Below are 27,161 nucleotides of genomic sequence, written 5' to 3'. Positions count from 1 at the left end.
TGTTCTATGGTTTCCACTGTTTCTCAGCTAGGATTTCTCAGGGAATTGTTATACCATTTCAAACTACTGATGATGCTGACAGAGAAGAAATTTCCATCCTAAATTTATCCCATCTTGTTAAACAGGCTTCCTACTAATGGCTCAGCTGCTTAAGGAGGTTAGTAGCTAAGCTGTACAGAATAATTTCCAGGTTGGAAACCTTGTCATGGCCAGGGGACTTGCCATGGTACAGGGCAAATATGTTCCTGTGAAAACAAAGTGGGGAGGGGGACCAAGTCCGGTGAACTCTGGATGTCAAGGGACATAAAGGATAGGATTAAGAAAAAAAGAGAAGCTTATGGCAGATACTGAGGGCTCAAGACAGTAGAGTCCTTAGAGGAATATAAAAAGTGCGGGCAGAGGGGAACTTAAAAAAGAAATTAGGAAAGCTAAGAGAGTGTATGAAAAAGTATTGGTGGGTAGAATAAAGGAAAATCCAAAGGGGTTTTTTAAATATGTAAAGAGCAAGAGAATAACTAGGGAAAGAGTAGGGCCAATTAGGCACATAAAGGTAATGTGTGGGTGGACCCGGAAGACCTGGGTACAGTTCTTAATGAATACTTTGCGTCAGTCTTCACAATGGAAAAGGACGACACAGGCATAGACATCAGGGTGGAGCACTGTGAAATATTAGAGGGTATTAACATAGAGAGAGAGGGTTTAGCAGCCTTAAAAGTGGATAAATCCACGGGCCCGGATGAGATGCATCCCAGGCTGTTGAGGGAGGCAAGGGAAGAGATATCAGGGGCCCTGGCAGTAATTTTCAATTCCTCTCTGGTCACAGGTGAGGTGCCAGAGGACTGGAGGACTGCTAACGTTGTCCCATTATTAAAAAAGTGAGGAAGGGATAGACCAGGAAATTACAGGCCAGTCAGTCTAACCTCGGTGGTTGGGAAGTTACTAGAAAGAATTCTGAGGGACAGCATATATTGGCACTTGGAGAGACACGGATTAATCAGGGATAATCAGCATGAATTTGTTAAGAGGTCATGTTTGACAAAATTTGATCGAATTGTTTGAGGAAGTAACCAGGGGTGTTCATGAGGGTAATGCTTTAGATGTGGTCTACAAGGACTTTAGCAAGGCTTTTGAGAAGGTCCCTCATGGCAGACTGGTCAAGAAAGTAAGAGCCCATGGGACCCAAGGCAAAGTGGCAGGTTGGATCCAAAATTGGCTGAGAGGCAGGAAGCAGACAGTGATGGTAGAGGAATATTTCTGTGACTGGAAGTCTGTTTCTAGTGGGGTTCCACAGGGCTCGGTGCTGGGGCCCTTTCTGTTTGTGGTGTACATAAATAATTTGGACTTAAGTGTAGGGAGTATGATCAAGAAGTTTGCGGATGACACGAAAATTGGTAGGATGGTGAATAGTGAGGAGGATCTAATGGACTGATCAGCTGGGCAGAACAGTGGCAAATGGAATTCAACCCAGAGAAGTGTGAGGTAATGCACTTGGGGAGGGCTAACATGATAAGGGATTACACTATGAATGGTAGGACCCTGTAAAGTGAAGATCACAGGAACCTTGGTGTGCATATCCATAGATCCCTGAAGGTAGCAGGGCAGGTAGGTAAGGTGGTTAAGGCGGCATATGGGATAGTTGCCTTTATTAACCGAGGCAAAGAATACAAGAACAGGGAGGTTACGCTGGAACTGTATAAAACGCTGGTTAGGCCACATCTGGAGTACTGCATGCAGTTCTAGTCACCACATTATAAGAAGGATGTGAATGCACTGGAGGGGTTGCAGAGGAGATTTACCAGGATGCTGCTTGGGCTGGAGGGTCTGAGCTATGAGAAAAGATTGGATAGGCTGGGGTTGTTTTCCTCGGAGCAACAAAGGTTGAGGGTGGATCTGATAGAGGTATAAATATAATGAGGAGCATAGATAGGGTGGATAGGAAGGCACTTTTTCCATTAGTAGAGGAGTCATTAACCAGGGGGCATAGATTTAAGCTAAGAGGTAGAAGGCTAAGATGGGAGTTGAGGAGAAATTTTTTCACCCAGAGGGTGGTGCAAGTCTGGAACTCTCTGCCTGAAAGGGTGGTTGAGTCGGAAACTCTCGTAACATTTAAGAAGTATTTAGATATTCACCTGCACTGTCATAGCCTCCAGGACTATGGGCCAAGTGCTGGAAAATGGGATTAGTGTAGTCAGACCTTTATTGTCCAGTGTGGACATGATGGGCCAACTGGCCTCTTTCTGTGCTGTAAATGTCTAAAATGAGTCTAAAAGAACTCCATTCAATGCCTGTCTATATAATTTAATAGTTTGTGTAATTATTAGGATTCCCTTTAGGACTCTCCAGTGTTACAGTTGTTATACATTGTAGAAGTTTCGAGACATAAATCCAACCATGTGCTTCAATTCTCATTTCAGAATCGATCTCCATTGAGCGATTTAATTTTTATTTATTCATTCACGGTATGTGGGCTTCGCTGGCTGGGCCAGCATTTATTGCCCATCCCTAGCTGCCCTGAGGTGGTGGTGGTGAGCTGCTTTCTTGAACTGCTGCAGTCCATGTGGTGTAAGTACACACACAGTGCTGTTAGGAAGGATTTTGACCCAGCGACAGTGAAGGAACGGCGATATATTTCCAAGTCAGGATGGTGAGTGACTTGGAGGGGAACTTCCAGGTGGTGGTGTTTCCATCTATCTGCGGCCCTTGCCCTTCTTGATGGTAGTGGTCGCGAGTTTGGAAGGTGCTGTCTAAGGATCCTTGGTGAATTCCTGCAGTGGATCTTGTGGATGGTACACACTGCTGCTCCTGAGCGTCAGTGGTGAAGGGAGTGAATGTTTGTGGATGTGATACCAATCAAGTGGACTGCTTTGTCCTGGATGGTGTCAAGCTTCTTGAGTGTTGTGGCTGCATTCATCCAGGCAAATGGGGAGCATTCCATCACACTCCTGACTTGTGCCTTGTAGATGGTGGACAGGCTTTCGGGAGTCAGGAGGTGAATTACTTGTCGCACGATTCCTAGCCTCTGACCTGCTCTTGTGGCCGCAGTATTTCTATGACTAGTCCATTCAGTTTCTGGTCAATGGTAACCCCCAGGATGTTGATAGTGGGAGATTCAGTGATGGTAACGTCATAGGGGTGATGGTTGGATTCTTTCTTGTTGGAGATGCTCACTGCCTGGCACTGGTTTGGCACTTGGCACTTGTCAGCCCAAGCCTGGATATTGACCAGGTCTTGCTGCATTTTGACATGGACTGCTTCAATATCTGAGGAGTCATGAATGGTGCTGAACATTGTGCAATCATCAGTGAACATCCCCACTTCTGACCTTATGATGGATGGAAGGTCATTGATGAAGCAGTTGAGGATGGTTGGGCCGAGGACACTATCCTCAGGAACTGCTACAGCGATGTCCTGGAGCTAAGCTGACTGACCTCCAACAACCACAAACATCTTCCTTTGTGCTAGGTATGACTCCAACCAGTGGAGAGCTTTCCCCCTGATTCCCATTGACTCCAGTTTTGCAAGGGTTCCTTGATGCCACACTCTGTCAAATGCGGCTTTGATGTCAAGGGCAGTCACTCCTGCCTCACCTCGGGAGTTCAGCTCTTTTGTCCATGTTTGAACCAAGGCTGTAATGAGGTCAGGAGCTGAGTGGCCCTGGCAGAACCCAAAATGGGCAGTGAGCAGGTTATTGCTAAGCAAGTGCCGCTTGATAGCACTGTTGATGACCCCTTCCATTACTTTATTGATGATCAAGAATAGACTGATGGGGCAGTAATTGATTGGGTTGGATTTGTCCTGTTTTTTTGTGTACAGAGCATACCTGGGCAATTTTCCACATAGCCGGGTAGATGCCAGTGTTGTAGTTGGACTGGAACAGCTTGGCTAGGGGCATGGCAAGTTCTGGAGCACAAGTCTTCAGTACCATTGCCAAATATTGTCAGGGCCCGTAGCCTTTGCAGTATCCAATACCTTCAGCCGTTTCTTGATATCACGTGGAGTGAATTGAATTGGCTGAAGACTGGCATCTGGGATCCTGGGGACCTCCGGGTTTATAGTATAAATGACGATGTGGATTTGCATTTATTGGGAGCTGGAATAAAATTGCAAGCATACTTCACAACGGGTCCTCAACAGCCAAGAGACAGCTAGCATTTTTTCCAAAAAATCCTAAATCCTAAATTCAAACCCAGGTCCTTAAGGCCTCAAATAAAGATAACTTTACAGAGACTGTGAACACAAAGAGCAGCTGATTATAACAGGAAAGTGAGAACTGAAGTCATGTAGTCTTTGGCACAATGTGTTACTCTTAACTCAACTATAAACAAGAATATATAGATTGTCAAACAAAAACTTGGGCCTGCTGATGCTTGGAATAGTATTTAACAGTATTTGTTTTCAATCTGATCTAACCTCTTTTTGTTCTCAATAAGTAGCGATAAGTATAGATGACTGTTCTCATCTTGAATTAATGTTGTTAATTAATTTTTGGACTACCATATATTCCAGGAGAAGGGCCAAACTAGAGCCCTAAATTCATACAAAGGGTTACCACCTGTCTATTTTTGGACCCCACCCCATATCGTTTTTAAGTGAGTAACTTCTAAGACACTGTGATACCGTGAGCTGTTAGACAGCAAAGTTTCTTTTTTTAAAAAGATATATTCTATTTACATCTAATTACTTACAGTTTTGAATAAAATGGTTTTCAATTAATTGTCTTCGTCAGCACAAACAGGTGACCCCCAAGTCTTGATGAATGCCCCCTATGGCATATTAGACAAAAGTTGGAAATTTTAACTGTGCCTCATCTCATTGCTAATTTCCATTAAGCCCAATTTCACCACAACTTTGCCCTTCATTTTCTGTTATCTGCATTAATCTTTGTTGAGTGTGTAAATTGAACATAAGTTTTGTACTCAAAAGTCCAACAAGTTATCATTTATGTTTTAAAGGTGACACTATGATTGTGCATCTCTCAATCATCCTGCGGTTGCTAGAATTTGCAAATGCTTCGGTTCAGTCCTGTAACCAAACTGATCTTGAAGTTGCAAAAACGTTTCCCCACATTCCAGTGAAAATATCTTTTATTTTCCAACAACAAAACTTTATTGCTTGACGATTTATTGCTGACTGCCACTGAGAGATTAAAAACAGAAATTCCTGAAGACTCTATGATAAATGCACCATTCAGTGTAAAATTGAGAAATACAGGTCGTGTTGACTTAACTAATTTTAGCTAGAGTAGTAGCGTTGAATGGGTCAGAGCTACACCTAGCATCTGTAACCATAAATTTGGGAAGTGAAAACACAGCCAGCTAGAGCTTCCACTCTTGATCATATCTCTTATCTTACTGGAGCACCATCCACTGACTTTCTTGAACTTAGGTGAAGAATGGATCAGGGTTGGCAGTAAAGCCTGCTGTGGTTGAATAGTTTCCTGATGCTCATTCTTTGGGCACCTACATGAATAGCCACTCGGCTGCCTACCATGAATCTACAGAGTATGAGTCAGCACCTCCAGAGTGAAACAGTTTAAATTTCATACAACAGCCAAAACAAACAGTAATGGATGGGAATCTGTGGCATAGGACAGGGTTTCTTTCATTTTACAGTATAAAATTACATGACAGTATTACTCCTACTTTGCTACAGTCAATGGTAATAAAAAGCCATTTACAATCAAGCCAGCTGCTTTCCATTGTTTTCCATAACTGAAACCTCTAGTACATTGACCTTTCTGATAACATGATTTAACTCAATCTCATTTAGATCATTAAAAAAAAAAATTTGTTCAATTTAACATATTTTAAGGCTTTTAAAAAAAATAATGCTTGCATTTATATAGCACCTTTCATGACGTCAGGAAACCCAAAGTGCTTATTTATTACTGAAAAGTACTAACGGTCTTCCAGATGACAGAATCCAACTGGAATACATGACAGTGCTGTAACCGAGTTCATAAGTTCAATGAATGCTGATTCAGACAATGGTAGCGGGTCTAGATTGCCATGTTATAGTACTGCAGCGCCAATATCTATGGCTGCCTTAATGGAACATTGGTGAAATTTGAGCAACAGGTGAAGCTAGCGGTTTCACGCTGCCACTATGCAGCAGCAATGCGAGTGGTATTCGCACTAACAGGATGCTGCCGTCAAGTCAAAAAAATATGTTCTGCCTATCACACAAAAGAATAACGTGATATATGAGTCTCAGTGCCAGTGTGATGCTAGGTACGTAGGCCTTATGTCCCAAAGACTGGCGGATTGTATCAAACACCATGTCGCAGACGCTGTCTGTAACAGGCAAGGTACAGAACCTACCCAACCTGCCCCGTGCTTGCAAAGCTCAAAACACAGGATGGAATTTTCCGGCCCTGTTGGTGTCAGGTGTCATGGCGGACAGGCGACAAGATGGCAAGGCAGCCAAAATTTGGTTTCGTGCTGTCGTGAAACCAGTTTGCGATCGTCCGCCCCACCCGTCAATGGCGGGGCCGCATTTCCTGCCGCCGCACATCAGGAACCTAACTTCAATACTTTAGCATCTCACTATCAGTCCAGCTCGCCGGAATCACCCCCGCACACCGATTTTACCACTCACATCGGTGTGACATCGGAGCGGAGTGCTGCACGACAGCTTTTAAAAAGCGTGCGCCCGGTGACCTGAACTTCGAGGGGAACTCGGAAATGAGCGAACACAACCTTGCGCAGCGCTCATGAGCATCGCCCGTAGAATATCAAAAGGTGCCGGGCATTCACGGGGAGCACTGGGAAGTCGCATTTCCTCGCTGGCTTTCAGTGCAGTGCCAGGGCAAGGGAACTCACTCACAGCATAGTTACCTGATGGGTGTTGCGCTGCTGGATCCCCACTCGATTGAGCACTGACGACCTCACCAACAGCACAGGAACGGTCTAGGTATTCGTGGGCCAGCTGGATGACTCTACTCCCAAAGTATGTGAGGACCTCGATGTCGGGCATTCCTCCACAAGTCTGCGACCTCCCCCTTTTGTTGTGTGCCAGCTTGCCCTGCGTGAATACAGATGGAGAGAGTTTACAGATGGAGGAATGGACGCCTGCCAGGCCAGATGAGAAGGATGCATGGCACGTGTGGGTCCTGAGTGGTGCCACAGACAGGATGAGGACGTGATTCACAGGGCAGATGAAGGTGTGTGTGAGAGAGTGAATGGTAATGTCCCTTGAATTGGCAGTGAGTGAGATCCCTGTGGATGTGTGATGGGTTTGTGAGTGTGTGAATTGAGAGTGATGAGAAGAGTGACTTATTCTGGTGGGACAGAGGAGATCATTCATCCACTTTTGGCACTAGGTGGCTGTGCTCTTTCACAGGGTGTTGGTGTTGACCACCACTGCCACAGCCTCCCATGCTGGATTGGTGACCTTGCTTGCTGGTCTTCGCCCAGAGTGGGGGTAGAGGACTTCATGGCGCGCCTTCACTGTGTCCAGTAGATGCCCGAGGGAGGCGTCGCTAAATTTAGGGGCAGCATATTTCCACTCTTTGGCAGCCATGACTTTGCAGCAGCTTACGATCCCTTAGAGAGAGCTAGCTCTGTACAGGGGCACCCTTTAAATATGCCGCCCGGGTTACTGAAGGCCAGAGGTGACGGCGGGGTGGGTGAATCAAAGGCCACCTTGCCAGCGATCCGGCTCATTTCCTGGGACTGCATTATTAATGAGACGGGCACGCGTGAAATGGGGCGATACTGCACGAAAACCCATAATTGCGGCCAGCAGGTAAAACGACTTTTTTCACAGCCACTACCAAAAATTGCCCAAATCTAAGATGATTCTGCCCATAGTGTCCAACATTAGATATGATTCCGTGATTGAACAACATTTGCTAAATAACCCTCAGTGTGCTAAGAATTACGCTGAAAACCGATTTAAGACTGTCAGTCAGGATCACTGTGCGGTACATTTGCGTGTACTGGAAGCTACATATATTAATACACAGGGCCCTGTTCTTTGCAGACAGAAAGAGTATGTACACACATTGCGCCTGTTTGAGCAAAATAAAATAAATGACAGCCATTCGCTGACTCATTCCTCAGGTCAATGCCTTGACCAATCAGAGTCAAGCTGCCTGGTTAATTTCAAACAATACTTGGCAGTTAATTGTCAATCACCATCAACTGGTGCATTCTCCATGCCAATGCCTCTACCAATCAGAGTCCACTTATCAACCAATCTGCATTCTCTTCTCATACAGTATAAATTGGTGTTTTCTCCTCATATTGATATTCTTGCGAATTGCCCTGATGAGTGAAAGATGAAAAGCTTTGACATGTCTCTTTTTTTCAGCAATAGTCTGTAGTTTGCTGATTCGGCTGGCTTCAGGCCGAATTTGGTGGTGTTGTGATTTTGTTTTGATGGTCCCTGTGCTTCCAATTTAAAGATGTGGATGGATGATTTGGTTGTTTTATTGGAGATGGTTGTGCTGGGTTGAATTTTGTTAAGAAATCTCTTTCTGCAGCAGGGGGACTCTTGGATGACCACAGTCAGCAAACAGGGTTTGAAGCTTGCAAGGTGGGTTAGAGAGATAGCGAGGCAGGAGGGACCCCGCTCGGGTCTTTTCTCTCAGCACCTCAGCTGCTCGTCTCCAGTTCTACAGAGCAACAGCTGCTTAAAACATACAAAAGGTTGGCTCATCATGTGACCTCCTCTTTCTAACTGCTCAGGGGATCCAAATAAGGTCATTGTCAGTATATCCCAAAGGTAACTGGATTAGATCATGCCTGAGAACTCTCATCCAGGGTCTCATTGGTCAAGCAATTAGGCTTAGTGGTTCATCTCCAACAGTCGAATACCTCAGATGATTGTCTTAATGCCTTGCAAACGGGACAGGGGATGTGGGTCTTTCTCCAGGGGGTCCTTGTCTTTGGTGGGTTTTGCAGACATGCTAGTTCCATTCTAATGTACTGGAATGTGGAATGTAAAGTAATGTAAATTGGGGTAGCAATCTTTGGCTGCGAGCTCAAGTCATCTCGAGTCCCTGGTGTTTAGAAAGTCTCTATTTTTAGTTTTTATAAGTTCAAGTCAGATTTCGAGCCGGTGGATTAAAAATCATTATTTGACATATTTTCATGGTGTTCCGACCTCCAATAGGGAGGTCGGAACACCATGAAAATGTGTCAAATAATAAGTGTACTTGCCTCCTGCGAGCTTACTAGTTTTAGAAACTCTGGGGGGGGGGCTCCTGTGAGCTACCGGTAAAATTTCATTGCCCTCGGAAAATGCCTGCTAATTGCTTCATTAAGAACCTTAACGGGCTTCGAGTTGCTGCAGGTGCACAGAAGCAGCCTCCCGGAAAAGTGGGCGGAGACGGGAACAAGTTGGCATTCCTGTCGCATGGCATTTTTGCTAATTTTCATGGCACTCCCTCCGCCTCCAAATGTGCCTCCAAAGGCCTGGTAAAATTTCCCCTGTGGGAGCACAACTGGCTGTTAATATATACGCTTACAGCAAAATCCATCTTTCAAAATTCAACTCAGTCAAACCAAGAGAAAAAGTCAGTCAGAATTTGCTCCAACAGTTAATAATGAAGGATTTTCTTCCAATACTTCCTGAAACTTTAACCCAGTGCCGTTAAATATCAGTTTCAATCAAATCTTTTGACGACTCCTCTCCTGCTGTATTTGTATGATAAGAAATTCCATCTTGCATGCACCCGTGAGACAGCATCCCTTGCCTCACGATGGATCAACTATTGTTCAGAACAGTGGATCTAGAAAGTTTGAGATTACTTAAGTGCAATTAAATGGCAACAGGAAAAAATATTTTCCTTTTGCACTTTGCATAATAAAATTACTTAGATTTTACAGCACAGAAACAGGCCATTTAGCTCAGCTGGTCCATGCAGGTGTTTATTCTCCACTTAAGCCTCCTTCCACTCCTCTTGATCTAACCTATCAGCATAACCTTCTATTCCTTTCTCTTTCATGTGCTTATCTAGTTTCCCCTTTAAATTCACCTGTACTATTCCCCTTTACTACTCCCAGTGGTAACGAGTTCCACATTCTAACCCCTCTCCAGGTAATTAGTTTCTCCCGAATTCCATATGACATCATTGTTCTAAGACACAAAACTTTGGGCAACAGTCCATTCTGCTTGTGTTGCTGAAATTTTCACAAAGGCCAGGCAGAGTTCCTCCAAGCAGCCTTCCCTTAGAATCACAGAACATTTACAATGCAGGAGGCCAATCGGTCCATTGCGACGTGCCAGTCACCGAAGACCTGGCCAGCCTAGCCCCACCTTCCTGCACTTGGTCCACAGTCCTACAGGTCACAGCTCTTCAAGCAGGCAAATCTGAAATGGACTGTAACTGTGGCTGTACATCCTCGGATCCTCCAGTTAATGTTGCTCTCAGGCTAAACCATGACTCACTCCTTTCCCCTGATATAAGAAGAACGGTAGCCAGCAAGAAAGAGCGACTCCGTCAAACATCAGATGAGAGGCATCCTCTACGTGGTTATACACCTACACCCAGCCGCCTAGAGTCAAGGAAGAGCTTCATGAACAGTGTTGTTCCATTACAATCAACCCCATTTGAAGCCCGCATCGCCTTGTGGAAAGACCGGCTCGCCAGTCTCGAACAACCCCCAGCGATGGAAATTCTACCGGATGAAAGCCTTCCCCCAGGAGCTAATTGCAACTGGGCAACCTGGAAGTGCCTTAACAGCCTTGGGACTGGTGTAGGTCGTTCAAAGGTGTCACTAAGCAAATGGGGATATACAACCAGCCCGACAACTTGTGAATGTGGAACTGAGCCACAGACTATGCAACATCTCCTGCAATGCCTATCGCTAGAGGAACCCTGTACTGTTGCAGATCTTGCCGAATTCAACAACAAGGCGCAAAAATGTGTCCAGTTCTGGCTGGGCCATGTATAGACTGTCCATGGACACGATGAGAAAGAAAGACTCCTTTCTCCCACAGTGTTAAGTTTTCTCTAGTCCATTTGATACCATCAAGAAAAAGAACACTTATGGATTGCAATTGTTAGTGAACACCTGAGGCTTGCAAACAAGCCTTTTGACTGGGCAGCAGTTTATTTATTTGGTTTATTCCTTTGCCTAGTTAAAAACTTCAAAAACCCGAAAACTAACATTAATTGATTGTTTAAAAAAAACAACCACTGTATTTTGCTTTTGTACTAATTGATGGTAATTAGTGGGAAGGTAAAGTAGGATACTGTCATAGATGTAAATAATGCAATCTTGCTTTTATTAGTCTGATAGTGTGCGCTTTTCACTCCTGAATGTTCTCCCAGATTATGCAGTCAGATTGTCCGAATGTGCAGCTAAGACACACAGATTTCCATTTAAAAAGTCACGTCTGTTGGTATGCTGGACGTACAATTCGGATTCCTGCTTGCCTGCTGTGTTTGAACTAAATTAAGTCCCAGAAAGGGACTAGAAAGCAAATTCTGACCAAGTATCCGAATGGTTAGATAACAATGACTTATCTTGATAGATTGCAATTCTGAGAGAAATGAATTAGAACACTACATTTAAAAAAAACCCTTGTATTAAAAGTCTGATGACGACCAGGAAACAATTGCCGATTGTCATAAAGACCCATCTGGTTCACTGGTGTCCTTTAGGGAAGGAAATGTGCCGTCCTTATCCGGTCTGGCCTACATGTAACTCCGGACCCACAGCAATGTGGTTGATTCTTAAATCCCTTCTGAACAAGAGCAATTAGGGATGGGCAATGAATACGGGCCTAGCCAGCGACGCCCACATCCCATGAACGAATAAAAAAATTTTTTTTTAGCTGCTTTTGCAAAACTAACATTGCTCCCGTATCCAATTAAAATTCTCATAAATCAAGAATATGGATATTTGGGAGCATGCAAAATCGAAATTCTATTGCAGTGCAGAGGGTCCAAGTTTGATGCCCTGTTCGCAGTAACTTTGTTGATCTCACTTGAGGCAGCAGTTCGAAAAGTGTAATTAGTTACAGTAGTCAAAATCTTGCTGGGGTGTCATGTGACCCAACGGCAGGATTGGAAAAGAGCTGGACTTCCACTCAGAGGCGGGAAGCCCGGCCACGCACAATCACGCAACGGCCATCCAATTAGCTATGTGCCGGCAAGGGGCCCAGCCATTTGAGCAGTGAGGTTGGGGGTGGGGGGGGAGGGAGAGAGAGAGAGAGAGAGCAGGAAGCTGCCAGCTCTGCTGTTATGTCACCGTGGTTGTAGGTCCAGACACCATATTTAAACGGAACTCAGACAGTAACCACTCCCTGCAAGCCAGCAGAATTATTCTGCCGGTCTGAGAGGAGGGTTTTGAGCTTGAACTGCTGCCACCCCTTCCCTATCTGCCATACTTGGATCCCTGGAGCTGCAGGCCATCACCCTGCAACCTCCTTCAGTCACCTTTGACCTTCCCTCCATCACCCTCGACCCTCCTTCTATCACCCTTGACCTGCCTTTGGTTACCCTCGACTCTCCGAACCTCATCACTTAGCTGCCCTCGCACATGCTTTGGTGTTGCCTTTGGCAGGGATTAACCTTCAGTCTGTCATCCAGCTTCCTCCCTCTGTCCCCCCGACCCTTCTTAGCACTGCCACGACCCAACCCCTTCTATGGACGGCCATGCCTGACCTCCCTGGACAGCCACCCAAGTTCATGCAACAGCTCAGCCTCCTCTCCCTGGTCCAACAAAGTTCCCCATACAAAAAAAAAGCAGCTTACACTCACACCAAATCCACCAGGAAAACTATTTTGCCTGCTGCATGCCACCTTTAACCAGTCTTGAATCTGAAGGCATGTGTTTCTCGTTTGCTGCCGACTTAATTGCCAAGGTACAGTTTAATCCAGCTGCTTTTTGTTTTAATGAATACATAAGACATGCTAATTTATTAAAAATAGGTCCCGCTGCTTGCCGTTATCTGCCACCAACTTATTTCCCAACTTTCATCCTGCCATCGGGAAATTGACATTTTGCCTCCCACACAATTAAGTTCCTTTCCCACCTCGTGTCCTTCTCCTGGGAGCTGCACTTGATTCCGCCTAGTGTCTCTAGAGGGAGTTGGGGGAGGCAGTCCTTGATTGAAATTGTATGGATATGCGATGAGACAATGATGTATATGAGACTATAATGTATTCCACAGTGAAACACTATCTCAACAGTAGCTCCCTAAGCTCGTATAATAGCCAGTGGGTTGAGGATGCCAATGGGGCTGTATTCTAGCAAAGGTCTATGCTTGCAGGAGATGGGAGAGAAGGAGGGAGCACAGAATTCTAACGGCACAGGAGGAGGCCATTCGGCCTATTGTGTCTGCACCGACTCTCCAAATGAGAATTATGACCTAGTGCCACTGGCCTACCATTTCCCCGTACCCCATTGTTTTTATTCAAATAATCATCTAATGCCCTCTTGAATACTTCAATTGAACCTGCACTTCCAGGCAATGCATTCCAGACTCGAACCCCTCATTGTGTGAAAACGTTTTCTCTCACGTCACATTTGCTTCTTCTGAAAATCACTTTAAATCTGTGCCCTCTCGTTCTTGAGCCTGTCTACTCTGTCCGGGATTTTGAACATCGGGGGTAACAGCCTCGCTGAACTAAAATGTCTTCAACATATCAAAATGGTCTTTTGTTCCTAACATTCGCAATTTAAAAAGAAAATTCAAGCCATGAATTTCCTACAAGGAATAAGTTTTTAAATAGAAAATCGCTGTAAAACTTTTAAAACAATTTAACTTGGGGCGGGGGGGGGGTGTGCACGGCAGGGGGGAAACATGAATCTCCCAGACAAAAATAAATTTAGCATTCTGTCTCTGTGTGGCCTAAATCCCAACAGATTCTGATGCCAATTTGATTCGATGCCCAAAACTGCGTTGTTGATGAAGCTATCTCACACTCGGCTGCTTCTCCCCAATCTGTGCCATTTCGAAGTACCAGTCTGCACTAGACAGCTACTTCTTACTTCATGGGGCAAGGCTGTGCGTGTGAGACCCAACACACCCTTGTGTAACCTAATGAAAAATAATCCCTCCATCGCCAACACAGCAAAGATATTTAAAAATAAAGTTCGAAAACAAAATGAAAAGAACATTTCTGAAGATGTAATTAGCTCCCCAAACAATAATATTATAACAATCTTTCATAAAATGTGCATTTTTTTTGCATCCATGTTAATTTTATTTCACCAACAGGACTTTCTCAAACAATGAAACAGAATCCTAGGTAGTAAACTGGTTAGCTGCGGAAATAATTAACAAACCTGGTTTCCTATTTCACAACTTGGGAAATATCTGGGTGTCTCACTTATACAGCAAGCAATTAAGCCAACAATTTTTCACTCGAGCTCCTCAATATAATACAATCCATAACAATGTACCACGGTTGCTTAGATTTCTGCAGTAAATGGTAGCAAACATAAAAAGATTTTAAGAAATTACATGAACTTTCCCAATGAAACAATGGACCAAGTAAGCAATTACCAACAGTGGGCAATTATCAGCCAACATTGCTCTAGGTGGGTAGGGCAGCGTAGAGAGATCCCTTGACGAAAATGTTCAAACCCATTACCAGTTAAGTTAGCAAATTCTTGTCTGAGCCAAATCTGACCCATATAGTTTTATTCTCTTTTCACTTGACAGATAGAGCATTTAAATTGCCCACATTAGCACTACTGAAGTCCAGCCAAAGACTGACCGATCATACTAAACCACAGCAAAAACAACCGCTTCCAGGCTCCAACTCAGGACCAAGCAAATGAGACTTTTCCAGCACTACAGCAAATTAACATCTTCACTATTCTGCTGTATCACATAATTATTTCCAAAATTGAAGCATGTTATAGATCACATATAGCTTACACTTTTAAAGGCATTGGTGTCCTTTCACCAAGCCTCACACAGATAACATTACAAAATTTAGATGCAATTCATTCTCAATTCCATTCCAGTTTCATTGCAATTAGTATTTTTTCTTCTTGAACAAATAAGAGTATTTTAAAAGGAAGTGTAAGACTTTAAAATTTAATATTTCATTTTTGGATGATGAAAGACACTTACTACTGAGCACAGTCGATGAGCTGGTACTCATTTGACCTTTCAAAACATGCCTTTATACCTTCATCGTCCCAGAGTGCTTTCGCATGATCGAAGAATTCCTACAAACAGAAAGAAAGCTTCTGTTAAAAACCTGGTTTCAACACTAGATCTCATGGGGTTAGAGTTAATATGCTAGCATGGATTGAGGATTGGTTAACAATATTGGATTTAGACAATAAAAAGGTTCATTTTTGGAGTGGCAGGTTGTAACTAGTGGAGTACTGTGGGATCAGTGCTTAGGGCTCAGCTATTCACAATCTGAATTAATAACTTAGATGAGGGGACTGAGTGTAATGTACCCAAGATTGCTCATGATACAAAGCTAGGTGGAAATGTATGCTGTGAGGAGAGAGCAAACGATCTGCAAAGGGATATAGACAGGTGAGGTGATTTGGCAAGGTGGCAGATGGAGCACAATGTGGGGAAATGTAAAACTGTCCATTGTGGTAGAAGATCAGCCATGGCCTTGCTGAATGGTGGAACAGACTTGAGTGGCCATAAGGCCCACTCCTGTTCCTATTTCTTAAGTTTTAATATTAGGCATTAAAAAAAAATCAAAACCATCTGGTCTATTGATGAGGTTTGCATTTCCTCTGCCCAACACAAACAGCAAATCAATGCACAGCAGGAACAATGGTTTGAATTCACGTGACCGTGTGGGGACTGGTCGTAATTTTCTTTTTCATATAGCAAATCAGTTGAAAAAGAAATGAAAATCATCTCCACACAGAACCTATTGATCCATTACACAAAGGATACACGTAAGTGGGCAAAGACTGAACACGTTAAAAAAAATTACAAGAGACAGACTTTCTAGTTTCAGAAGGACATTTATTGTTTGGCAGAATAGTGTAGTCCTTTCATATCCTAGAACTGTTTTTCACCCTACTGGTGTTGAAGAATGGCCCTTTTAACAAAAGGAAGGCAAAAGAGATAGTCGAAATAGCAACATGAATGGCTAATATTCTTTAGCTCTCCCATTTCTCCATTAATTTTGTGTAAGGCACTTCGTTGACAAGTATGGTATAAGTTGATGTGGCTAAAAGGCTGTGACATTTCTTTTTGAAACTACTGCAAACATTAACATTCAGTGGTTGGGTAAAACTCATTTTCAAACCTGGTATTATTGACACACACACATAGCTAAAAGGATCAGATCCTTTCTTGCTGATTTTCTCTCCTGGGAGGGTCCTTTGATGCCCACTCAAGTGACCACTCATGCCTGACCTCAGAGTGTTGGCAGTTTTTCAGTCTTCAGAGCTGCACTGACAAAGCCAAATCCACCTCACACGTGCAGGACACACTCATGGACACTAGGAACAAAGGTCTTGGCCAATTTTTCCCCTTTTCCTAACAGATTTGTTGAAGTTGCTTGTAGCATCTGTACCACCATGCCTCTGCAAACTGCATGAATTGAAATACCTGGGGCATTCCTGGTAAGCATGGGCAGAATCTTGTGTCCTTCCCCATGACCAGTTTGGTGGCAGGGGGTTTAATTGGGCAGGAGGGTGGTGGGCAGTGACCCTGCCACTGATCAAGTCCGTGGCGGGAAGGCCCGTGGATGGCCTTCCTGCCCCGCCAACAAGTGAAGCCCTTAAGTGCACAATTAGTGCCCTCTTAAGGGCCTCATTCCCCTGCTGCAGGTATTAACCTCCCTATGCGGGGAACACGACAGTCAAACACTGACGTGTTTGTTAGCAGGCTCCAGGGGGAGGGGCGGGTTCCTCATTCAAAGGCACTCAGTGCCTTGATCAAGGGAGCCAGCATTGGGAAGGCTGGGAGCCCACTGCAAACAAGCCACCTTTTACCCGAGCTGTCAACCCCCCTCATCCGTGATACTCCCCCTCCCCTACTATCACTCAGTTGCGCCTGGACCCCTCCTCGGTCCTAGGCCTCGGCTGGGTGTAGTACCAACAGCAGCCACCGCTTCTCCAGTGGCACTACTGAGTGCAGACCTCCGAATGGCTGGCAGCTCTCAGCTGGTGGGGTTTCTGCCCCCAGGGTCTTTGCAGCAGGCCTTCTTGAAGAGAGGCGGCGAAGGGTTCTTGCCAGCTCTCCAGCCAGCAGGGCCAAGACCTCCGTTGCCTCCGCAAGATTCAACCGCATGGCTTGGTTATTCACTTGCTGACCCATTGTGGGAGCATGAGAGATAAAAGATAGAGTTACACAAAGTTTACAGCAGGTCCTACCTGCAGGTTTCCAAATATACTAAGACTTATTAGGTAATATAATTCAAAGTAAGGCAATGAATATTAATAATATTAACTATATAAGGTGGAGAACAGAGGAGGAATGAGGGGAAAGAAGTAAAGGCAAGGAAATGGGAGGGGAGACAGATAGGGAGAGACCAAGAGAGTTCGTGAGGAAGAAATTGATACAGAGAAAAAGAGACAAGCACATTTCAGACAGTCACACATTTTACACTATCTAGCTGCTAGCTATAGTGAGACACTGGTAGGGGCCCAGTGGCAGGGCTCCATCTCATCTCCTGGCTGTCCCAGTGGCTACACTTCAATGGCAATTTGGGACATCCTGAGGTTGTGAAAGTTGCTATACAAATACAAGTATTTTTTCTTCCTTTTGTACCAGACAACAGGCTGTTCAGACATTGAGTTGGAGAAGAAAACACAACTAAAGTTTATTTAATACATTCTTAAATCTAGAGAATTTTGATTTGTGAAGACAACTGTTGGCTCAACACTCAAGTTACTGATGTTGTCATGTTCAAGGATGCTGCATGACTCAATCCTTTTTCATCAACAAAGGATCACACAGTGCAGAAGAGGCCCTTCGGCCCATCGAGTCTGCACCAACATGAGATAAACCACACCTGACCTACCTACCTAATCCCATTTATCAGCACTTGCCCCATAGCCTTGAATGTTATGACGTGCCAAGTGCTCATCCAGGTACTTTTTAAAGGATGTGAGGCAACCTGCCTCCACCACCCTCCCAGGCAGCGCATTCCAGACCGTCACCAGCCTCTGGGTAAAAATCATTCTCCTCACATCCCCTCTAAACCTCCTGCCCCTCACCTTGAACTTGTGTCCCCTCGTGACTGACCCTTCAACTAAGAGGAACAGCTGCTCCCTATCCACCCTATCCATGCCCCTCATAATCTTGTACACCTTGATCAGGTCGCCCCTTAGTCTTCTCTGCTCCAACGAAAACAACCCAAGTCTATCCAACCTCTCTTCATAACTTAAATGTTTCATCCCAGGCAACATCCTGCTGAATCTCCTCTGCACACCCTCCAGTGCAATCACATCCTTCCTATAATGTGGCAACCAGAACTGCACATAGTACCCCAGCTGAGGCCTCACCAAGATTCTATACAACTCCAACATGACCTCCCTACTTTTGTAATCTATGCTTCGATTGATAAAGGCAATTGTCCCAAATGACTTTTTCACCACCCCACAAACATGCCCCTCCGCCTTCAGAGATCTATGGACACACACGCCAAGGTCCCTTTGTTCCTCAGAACTTCCTAGTGTCATGCCGTTCATTGAATACTTCCTTGTCAAATTACTCCTTCCAAAGTGTATCCCCTCACACTTTTCAGGGTTAAATTCCATCTGCCACTTATCTGCCCATTTGACCATCCCGTCTATATCTTCCTGTAGCCCAAGGCACTCAGCCTCACTGTTAACCACCCGGCCAATCTTTGTGTCATCCGCAAACTTATTAATCCTATGCCCCACATAGTCATCTATGTCGTTAATATAAATGACGAATAATAGGGGACCCAGCATAGGTCCCTGTGGACACTGGACAGTGGCTTCCAGTCAAAAACAGAATTACCTGGAAAAACTCAGCAGGTCTGGCAGCATCGGCGGAGAAGAACAAAGTTGACGTTTCAAGTGCTCATGACCCTTCAACAGAACTGAGTAAAAATAGGAGAGGGGTGAAATATAAGCTGGTTTAAGGTGGGGGTGGGTGGGGGAAGTGGCTTCCAGTCATCAGCCTTCTGTCATCATGCTCTGCTTCCTACAACTAAGCCAATTTTGAATCCACCTTATCAAATTACTCTGTATCCCATGTGCATTTGCCTTCTTTATAAGTCTCCCATGCGGGACCTTGTCAAAGGCTTTGCTGAAATCCATATAAACTACATCAACTGCACTACCCTCATCTACGCACAAGGTCACCTCCTCAAAAAATTCAATCAAATTTGTTAGGCATGACCTCCCTCTCACAAAGCCATGCTGACTATCCCTGATCAAACCTTGCCTCTCCAAGTGGAGATAGATTCTCTCCTTCACAATTTTCTCCAATAGTTTCCCTACCGCTGACATGAGACTCACTGGTCTGTAGTTCCCTGGCTTATCTCTACAACCCTTCTTAAATAGCGGAACCACATTAGCTGTTCTTCAGTCCTCTGGCACTTCCCCCATGGCCAGAGAGGAATTCAAAATTTGGGTCAGAGCCCCTTGCCTCCCTCAGCAGTCTGGGACACAAATCATCCAGACCTGGAGATCTGAGCACTTTTAAGCCTGCCAACACCTCCAAATACCTTGTCACTTCCTATATCAATTTGCTTAAGAACCTCGCAGTTTCTCTCCGAGTTCGATACCTTCATCCTCATTCTCTTGGATGAAGACGGATGTGAAGTATTCGTTCAACACTCTACCGATGTCCTCTGGCTCCATAGATTGCCCTCTTGGTCCCTACCCTTTCCCTGGTTATCCTCTTCCCATTGATATACTTTTAGAATATCTTGGGATTTTCCCTACTTTTACCAGCCAGAGCTTTCTCATATCCCCTCTTTGCTCTCTGAATTGCTTTCTTAAGCTCCACCCTGCACTTTGTGCTCTACTAACGCCTCCGCTGATTGCTCCCCTTGTACCTGCTAAAAGCCTCTTTTTTCCTTCTCATCATATCCTGAATATCTCTGGTCATCCATGGTTCTCTAGGCTTGTTACTCCTTCCTATCAGCCTAGAGGGAACATGTTGAGCCTGTACCCTTCCCATTTCCTTTTTGAATGCCCCCCTCTTCTCTTCTGTAGCTTTCCCCACAAGTAGCTATTCCCAGTCTACCATGGCCAGATCCTGCCTTATTTTACTAAAATCCGCTTTCCTCAAATCCAAAACATTTTTTTTGCAACTTGTCTATTTCTTTGTCCATTAACAAGCTTAAATTGTACCATAATTTTACCAAGAGTTTCGCCATCAGTAGTTGGTGCAATCTAACAGGGTTAAGCTTTAACATCAAATAACCAGATCATCAGTTTATTTTCTGGATGTATTTTCAATCAAAATGCTGATCAATGCCCAGTTAATGGCAGTAGAGTCATTAAAATTCTTTAAGAAATGTCTCCTTGGCACCCAAAGGACTAGATTAATGACAGCACTCTGGAATTTTCCCATTGTGAGGCTTGTTTGTGTTGGTTAATAACTTCGTCGCATAACAAGCTCCAGGGAATAAGCAACCCTAACTGGGCACAATTCCCTTCCAAGCTCTGGGGCTGTGCTAATCACCAAATTAATAACTTGTAACCCAGTGATTAGTCAGAATTTTTGTCATGGTGAATTAAGATTCAAACTACAAACAGAACAACCATCACCATAAGAAGAATTTAAATACTGCCTTAAAATATATTTCTCTATAATATGTTGCTTCATCAGCCTACGATTTACTACACTATTGGGGCACTAAAAAAATCATAACTGTGGTCTGACAGACGCAAAAGTTTTGTAATCAGGCAAAAAGTTTTGCAATTACGCTGGACGTAATAAGAGTCAAGTTATGCTCCTGTTGACTCCCAGAAGATACTAGAGTAAAAAGGAATTAATCAGCTCCCTGAGGGCTCATTGCTGTAACTATGTCATTCCAAATACACATAGAACGTGTAATCACAAAGTGTGCCAAACTGACATCTTCAATGCAGCTGACTACCTCTTCCAAAACTGTCTGCAAATGTGATCTTTCTTTCACCGGGTACCCTTACCGCTGTGATCAATGGGTACCCATTTCCCCGTTCCCCCAATCCATGCTTGAACATAAATGTTGACTTTAGTAAGCTATCTCCAGCTTATAGATCCATCTTTTGTGAGCGCAATATTAACTGCCGGCAAACCCAGATATCTCATTCAAGTGGTCATTCTTCATGTATGAACTTTGATGCAGAAGGTTGGCTGGCGACTTAACCGTATGGTCTATCCACGCCCTCCTAATCATTTCCTCATGTAGACTTTTCAGTAAAAGTAGTGAACAAGGACGGGGACTCTTAGTTTTCCCCACTGTGATTCCAGCTAACTCAGCAGAGTGGAAACAAAACTTTGGACCTACCTAGTCCATCCAGCTCAATTGTACAGGGAATTGGGATTGGCTAAGTCATCATCTTGGCATTTATCTTGACTTAATTAGGTCACAGTTCAGGATAACAATTCTACCACATGGTTCCCCATCAGGTTTCAATGATCCAAAAGTTTTACAGATGTGGCTCGGCTTATCAGTGAAATATTTCTACTAACCTCCGAAAACCTGAGCTCATCAGTTCTTTACTTAAATGCATGTAGTATTCGGAACAAAATAAATGAATTCATGGCACAAATAGAGGCTAATGGGTATGATCTTATAGCCATTACGGAGACGTGGTTACAAGGAGATCAAAGTTGGGAACTAAATAATCAGGGGTATGTGACTTTTTGAAAGGACAAGCAGGAAGGAAAGGATGGTGGGGTAGCTTTGTTAGTATGAGATAGAATAAGTATGATAGCAAGAAAGGATCTTGGATCGGAAGATGTAGAATCCATATGGGTAGAGCTAAGAAATAACAAGGGGAAGAAGACACTCATGGGAGTAGGCTATAGGCCCTCTGACAGTAGCTATACTGTAGGACAGAGAATAAATCAAGAGATAATGAGGGCATGTAAAAAAGGCAGTACATCAATCATGGGTGACTTTAACCTTCATACAGATTGGGAAAATATCAAACTGGCGGAGGTAGACATGAGCAAGAATTCATAGTGTATTCGAGACAGTTTCTTAGAACAATATCAGAATTACCTGGAAAAACTCAGCAGGTCTGGCAGAACCGTTCTGTTGAAGGGTCGTGAGGACTCGAAAAGTCAACTCTTTTCTTCTCCGCCGATGCTGCCAGACCTGCTGAGTTTTTCCAGGTAATTCTGTTTTTGTTTTGGATTTCCAGCATCTGCAGTAGTTTTTTGTTTTTATCTTAGAACAATATGTTATGGATCCAACCAGGGATCAGGCCATTTTGGATCTGGTAATGTGTAATGAGGCGGGTTTAATAAATGATCTCAGAGTAAAGGATCCGCTAGGAAACAGTCACCATAATATGGTAGAATTTAGCATTCAGTTTGAGAGTGAGAAACTTGGGTCAGAAACAACTGTGCTAAACTTAAGTAAAGGTAATTACAATGGAATGAGGGCAGAGTTGGCTGGAGTGGACGGGAAAGCAGTTTAGCAGAAAAGACGGTTGATGAACAATGACAGACGTTTAAGAAAATGGTTCATGACTCTCAACAAAGATATATTCCAGTGCGGAAGAAGGATTCAAGGAAGGGGATAAACCAATCATGGTTAACCAAGGAAGTTAAGGACAGTATCAAATTGAAGGAAAAAACATGCAATGTGGTAAAGATTAGTGGTAAGCCAGAGGATTGGGAAAGTTTTAAAAACCAACAAAAGATGACAAAAAAAAGAGGGAGAAAATAAACTTTGAGGGTAAACTAGCAAGTAATATAAAAACAGACAGTAAGAGCTTCTTTAAATATATATAAAAAGGAAGAGAGGGGCCAAAGCCCTTAGAGAATGAGGCTGGGGAAATAATAATGGGGAACCAGGAAATAGCAGAGGAGTTGAATAAATACTTTGTTTCAGTCTTCATGGTAGAAGATACTAATAGCACTCCAAAAATACTAAATAATCAAGGGGCAAAGTGGGGGAGCGAAATAAATAGAATAATTATTGTGAGAGAAAAAGTGCTAGGGAAACTAATGGAGCTAAAGGCCGATAGGTCCCCTGGACCTGATAGGTTGCATCCTAGGATATTAAAGGAAGTAGCTACAGAGATAGTGGATGCACTGGTAGTAACCTTCGAAGAATCCTTAGATTCTGGAAAAGTCCCAGAGGACTGGAGAACGGCCAATGTAACATCCTTATTCAAAAGGGGCAGGAGCCAAAAAACAGGTAACTATAGGCCAGTTAGCTTAACATCTGTCATTGGGAAAATGTTGGAGTATATTATAAAGGATGTAATAGCACAGCACCTAGAAATGCATAATCTAATCAAGCAGAGTCAATATGGCTTCATGAAGGGGAAATCATGTCTAACAAATTTATTAGAATTCTTTGAGGAGGTAACAAGCAGGTTAGATAAAGGGGAACCAGTAGATGTAATATATTTGGATTTCAAGAAGGCGTTCGATAAGGTACCACTCATAAGGCTACTTATTAAAATAAGAGCCCATGGTGTTGGGGGTAGCATATTAGCATGGATAGAGGATTGGCTAACTAATAGAAGACAAGAGTTGGGATAAGGGGCATTTTCAGGATGGCAACCTATAACTAGTGGAGTGTCACAGGGGTCAGTGCTGGGACCACAAATATTTACAATATATCTTATTGACTTAGATGAGGGAAGTGAATGTACTATCGGATGACACAAAAGTAGGTGGGAAGGCAAGTGGTGAGGACGTCACAAAGAGACCACAGAGGGATATAGACAGGTTAAGTGAGCGGGCAAAAACTTGGCAGATGGAATATAATGTGGGAACATGTGAGGTTCTGCACTTTGGCAGGAAGAATAGAGGAGCTGAATATTATTTAAATGGAGAAAGACTGCAGAAGGCTGCAGCACTAGGGATTTTGGTGTCCTTGTGCATGAATTTCAAAAAGCTAACATACAAGTTCAACATGTAATAGGGAAGGCAAATGAAATGTTGGCCTTTATTTCAAAGGGAATGGAGTATAAAAATAGGGAAGTCTTGCTAAAACTATACAAGACACTAGTGAAACCACACCTAGGATTCTGTGAATACTTCTGGTCCCCTTATCTAAGGAAAGATACACTGGCATTGGAGGCAGTCCAGAGAAAGGATCAGGAAAGCTTGACAGGGTAGATGCTGAGAGGTTGTTTCCCCTTGTGGAAGAGTTTAGGACCAGAGGGCATAATCTCAAAGTAGGGGATCACCCATTTAAAACAGAGATGAGGAGGAATTTCTTCTCTCAGAGGGTAGTCAATCTGTGGAATTCTTCACCATGGCTGTAGAAGCTGGGTCATTAAGTATATTCAAGGCTGAGATAGACATATTTTTAATCAGTAAGGGGATCAAGGATTATGGGGAAAAGGCAGGAAACTGGAGTTGAGGATCATTAGATCAGCCATGATCTCATTGAATGGTGGAGCAGACTCGATGGGCCGAGTGGCCTACTTCTGCTCCTACGTCTTATGGTCTTATGGTATTGAATACAAGACCAGGGATGTAATGATGGAACCGTACAAAATGCTAGTTAGGCCACAGCTGGAATTTTGTTTACAGGAAGGACATAACTGTGCTGGAGACAGTACAGAGGAGGTTTACCAGAAAGTTGCCAGGGCTTGAAAATTGCCGCTATGAGCAAAGGTTGAATAGGCTAGGGTCATTTTCCTTACAACAGAGAAGGCTGAGGGGTGACCTAATTGAGGGGTACAATATTGAGGGGCCTAGATAGGGTAGTCAGGAAAGGCCTGTTTACCCTAGCTGAGGGGTCAAACACCAGGGGGCATGGATTTAAGGTGATTGGTAGAAGGATTAGAGGGGCATGAGGAAAAACTTCTTCACCTAGAGGGTGGTTGACGTCTGGACTTCACTGCCTAAATCGGTGGTTGTGGTTGAAACGCTCAACTCATTTGAAAGGTATCTGAATTTGCACCCGAGGTGCTGTAACCTGCAAGGCTACGGACCAGTTGCTGGGAAGTGGGATTAAATTGAGCGGCTAGCTTCTTTTTTGGTCGGTGCAGACACGATGGGCTGAATGGCCTCTTTCTGCACCATAACTTTTATATTGTTCTATGATTCAAACTCGCCAATTGGCTCAATGAAACCCCCTTTGGACACGAATCGAACGTCTCCAACTCCACAACACTGATGAAAGCTGGAGGAAAGTTTGGGTAGAAAACACCCTTCCAAACAAAATCACTGTCTCTGACCCAACATCTCAACAACCAGGCTTCAATCTTCAGTCTCAATCGTGTGACAACCCTCAACAGGACACAGGCTGGGCATGGCCGATGTGACCACCCAATATACAAGTGGGCACCTCAAAGCTTCACCTGGCTGTGACTATGTAGAAAGCCTGACCAAACCATGGAGCACATAGTAACAAGAAGCACAAAGGCAGTAGATGCATGGGAACAACAACACCTGCAATACCCCCTCCAAGCCACTCACCATTCTGACTTGGAAATATATCATCGTTCCTTCACTGTCGCTGGGTCAAAATCCTGGAACTCCCTCCCTAACAGCACTGTGGGTGTACCTACACCACATGGACTGCAGCGGTTCAGGGCGGCACCTCATCAGCATCTTCTTATTAGCAATTAGGAATGGGCAATAATGCTGGCCTAGCCAGCGACGAGCACATCCCATGAATAAATTTTAAAAAAATCTTGCCCTGAAATCAAGTTTGAGAGTAAAATCCTGGAGTTACACTTGCTCTTCAGTAAAGCATTGGACTGATTAGGGAACTTGACATTAAAACTGTGACAACAGCTTCTGCTCTTAAAGCAATACAACAGCGACTGCTTCCCCATTGTCAACAATGCCTTCAGCTGACTAGGGCCCAAGCTCTGGAATTCTCTAAGCCTCCTTGCCTCTTTATCTTTCTTTTCTCCTTTAAAACACTCCTTAAAACCAACCTCATTGGCCAAGCTTTTCCAAATCTGGTGGCAAGAAAGTCGGTTCAACAACAGCACCCGCTCCAAAGACAACATGTCCAACATTGAGGTGGGGCATGTCATTCATACTCAGAACTCGGACATGGCTGGAGACTCCCAGGAGGACAGCAGAAATGGTTTAGGGATGTCCTCAAAACATTCCTGATGTGGTCAAGCCTCCACACCGACTCATGGGAGTCCCTGGCTTGTGACCGACCAAAACAGAGAAGGTTAATTCGGGAAGGCACCAAACACATTGAGAGACTTTCTCGGGAACATGCAAAGGAGAGGTCAAGGCACTGGAGAGCGTGCACAACCCTCCAAACAACCCATCTACCTGACCCTTCAAGCACCACCTGTCCTGCACATGGATCGCGCAATGGACTTATCAGCCATCTCAGAACCCTTCGAACCGCAGTGGAATCAAGTCATCCTCGATCCCGAGGGACTGCCTAAGAATAGTATACAACAAACACACACTCGTGTACACACACATTTTTGAAATAGGTCAAAAATCTATTGTAAAGCCCTTTATTCTGCAGGGGAATATTTTCCCTGTACACTACAACTAAATCATAAACCTGTTCTTCATCAAGATTCATTACATACAGTGCACATGGGTTTCTTCTTCCGCATCTTCCTCCATCCCAGCTCCATCAACGTCTCAAGGTTAGCAAACCATACACCTGGATCAGAGTGCCTGATGAAGCGCATGTCAAAAGTCAAAAATGCACTTTCATTTTTTCAATGTTTTTACTCCAGGAGCTGTTCTTTTGCCTTTCAAGGCGTTCTAAACATGAAACAGAAATTTTTTTCATCCCAAAGTCCAGTCATCTCTTGCTTGAAATTTTGCAGAACTTATAAACTTTTAATACAAGATGTGCCATAAGGAGAAGTGAAATAAGTGTCAATTCAGCTGTGCTCTCACCTCAGGAGGTTGTGGGTTCAACAATTCCTTTTTCAGAGACTTGAGCACATAATCTCGTCTCATACTACAGTGTAGCACCGAGGGAGTGGGCTGGATTTTTGTGTAGTCGGGGAGACCTTTAAAAATGGTGGATGGGACCCGATTCCTGGATTCCCACCCCATTCCCAGTGCCCTCGATTTTCACCAGCTTGGGATAAGGAGGCAGCCTGGTGCGAGTCGTGAGCCTGCACCCTGCACTCCCAACCTGGCTGGCTCCATTGCAGAGA

At 44.1% G+C, this 27,161-nt stretch overlaps 1 protein-coding gene and 1 long non-coding RNA gene across 4 annotated transcripts in view; both read right to left on the bottom strand.

The window, feature by feature from the left end:
• The window catches only part of LOC144680013 (uncharacterized), a 773,835-nt gene that overhangs the window by 326,505 nt on the left and 420,169 nt on the right, over positions 1-27,161 (bottom strand). The window lies entirely within an intron of this gene.
• Positions 1-27,161, bottom strand: part of LOC144680003 (guanine nucleotide-binding protein G(s) subunit alpha isoforms short-like) — a 346,956-nt gene that overhangs the window by 98,293 nt on the left and 221,502 nt on the right. For all 3 annotated transcript variants that reach the window (XM_078541076.1, XM_078541077.1, XM_078541078.1), the window contains exon 5: positions 15,043-15,140. In XM_078541076.1, the coding sequence (XP_078397202.1) occupies positions 15,043-15,140 (98 nt within the window). The remainder of the gene's footprint in view (positions 1-15,042; positions 15,141-27,161) is intronic.

The sequence above is a fragment of the Cetorhinus maximus genome, chromosome 4 (genome assembly GCF_964194155.1).
Source record: "Cetorhinus maximus chromosome 4, sCetMax3.hap1.1, whole genome shotgun sequence".
Classification (NCBI taxonomy): domain Eukaryota; kingdom Metazoa; phylum Chordata; class Chondrichthyes; order Lamniformes; family Cetorhinidae; genus Cetorhinus; species Cetorhinus maximus.
This window is presented reverse-complemented; position numbering and strand designations above follow the sequence as displayed.